This window comes from Acyrthosiphon pisum, chromosome A2 (assembly GCF_005508785.2).
Source record: "Acyrthosiphon pisum isolate AL4f chromosome A2, pea_aphid_22Mar2018_4r6ur, whole genome shotgun sequence".
Taxonomy (NCBI): Eukaryota; Metazoa; Arthropoda; class Insecta; order Hemiptera; family Aphididae; genus Acyrthosiphon; species Acyrthosiphon pisum.
In genome coordinates, this window is record NC_042495.1 from 29,208,304 (window position 1) to 29,209,783 (window position 1,480).

Here is a 1,480-nt window from a genome sequence, read left to right on the forward strand (position 1 = left end):
TTATAAATATATAAGACGTAATATGGTGTATTCGGAAATATTATTTTCAGTTAATGTTATATTATCATTGACCGAATGTTCAGTGTCAAAACTTAAGGCAACGTTTATAAAATAATCCTTAAGTATATTACAAAACTAGATTCACTAATATACCATCTTTATTTTGAATCTTATTTATTTTATTTATATTTTTATTTGGATTTCCTATGATCTCATTTATAATATTTCACTAGTTTAGTTTTTCTTTTCATTTATTACATGTTCAATAAACAGATTAAACAAGTACGGAGACAAAGACCAACCTTGCCTTACTCCTTGACGAATATTTGCTTCTCATATTTCAGTGGTTTGACCTTTATACAAGTCCAATATTAAGTGCCTGTCTTTCCAATCAACTCCTTTAGAGTGTTAAATAAGAGCTTTCAATCTACCTTGTCGAACGCTTTTTCCAGGTCTACGAATGCTATAAACGTTGCTCTGTTCACATTAATTCTCCTTTCCAGCAGCTGTCTCAGAGCTATGATAGGTTTTCGCATTCCTTTACCCTTTTTAAAATCAAACCGGTCATTGTCAAGTCTTTCTTCCACTATATGTTTCAATCTGTTCTTTATAATGTTCAGAATTATCTTTGACGAGTTAGATAAGATAGCGATGGTTCTGTAGTTTGAGCGATCGGTAGCATTTCCTTTATTGGGTGGGGTGATAGTTTTACCTTTTATGAAATCTTCCAGAATAGAGCCTTCCTTATAGCATTTCTTGATAATTTCAGTATTTCTGAAGATATACAGGGTGATTCTTTTATCGTTGAACACTCATTATCTCGAAAAGTATTAACTTTTTTAGATTTTTTTTTTTTTTTTTTAATTTTAGTTTTATGTATTTCTACATTTGTATAAATGTTTTATATTTTTCACCCTTATATTAATTAGGTAAACTACTATCAACTTTTGATTTTCAAATGGTAACCTATACTTAAAATTTCATAAATTAATAATGCTATTTTTTTTATGAATTATCACGTTTAAATTTTCATTTTTCGTTAATCCGTTGATGAGATATTGTCCTTCAAAGTTGAGTTGTTCTGGGAGGTGTTTGTGTGTAAATGTGTGTACCTAGTCAGTTGTAGGTACCGCAACAATTAGGATTTTTATGTCCCAGAGTAATAAATATTACACAACTCAAATTAATATAGTAAGGACATTTTATGCACATAGTGTAGCGTATAGGCCCATCCAGCAGGGTTTTCATGCATTTCACCCCATGGCTCATACGTTATTGCAGCATAACTATGTAGTATTTTCCATTTTGTAAAGACCAGAAGTTAAATGTAATAAAATCGATATCGTTCAATCCCAAGGTTTGAATAATCATTGTACTTTGTACCTATACGGGCTACAATAGATAAAGGCTCACACACTGTGGCGGTAGCGGTAAAATTCACCCGGGAAACAATTTTTTGTTTTATATAAATACATCAATG

General features: G+C 30.7%; 1 protein-coding gene across 1 annotated transcript in view; it reads right to left on the reverse strand.

Moving 5' to 3' along the window:
* Positions 1-422: 422 nt before the first annotated feature.
* The window catches only part of LOC115034133, a 2,087-nt gene continuing 1,029 nt past the window's right edge, over positions 423-1,480 (reverse strand). The window contains exon 2 of the mRNA XM_029489913.1: positions 423-755. Within this exon, the coding sequence (XP_029345773.1) occupies positions 423-755 (333 nt within the window). The remainder of the gene's footprint in view (positions 756-1,480) is intronic.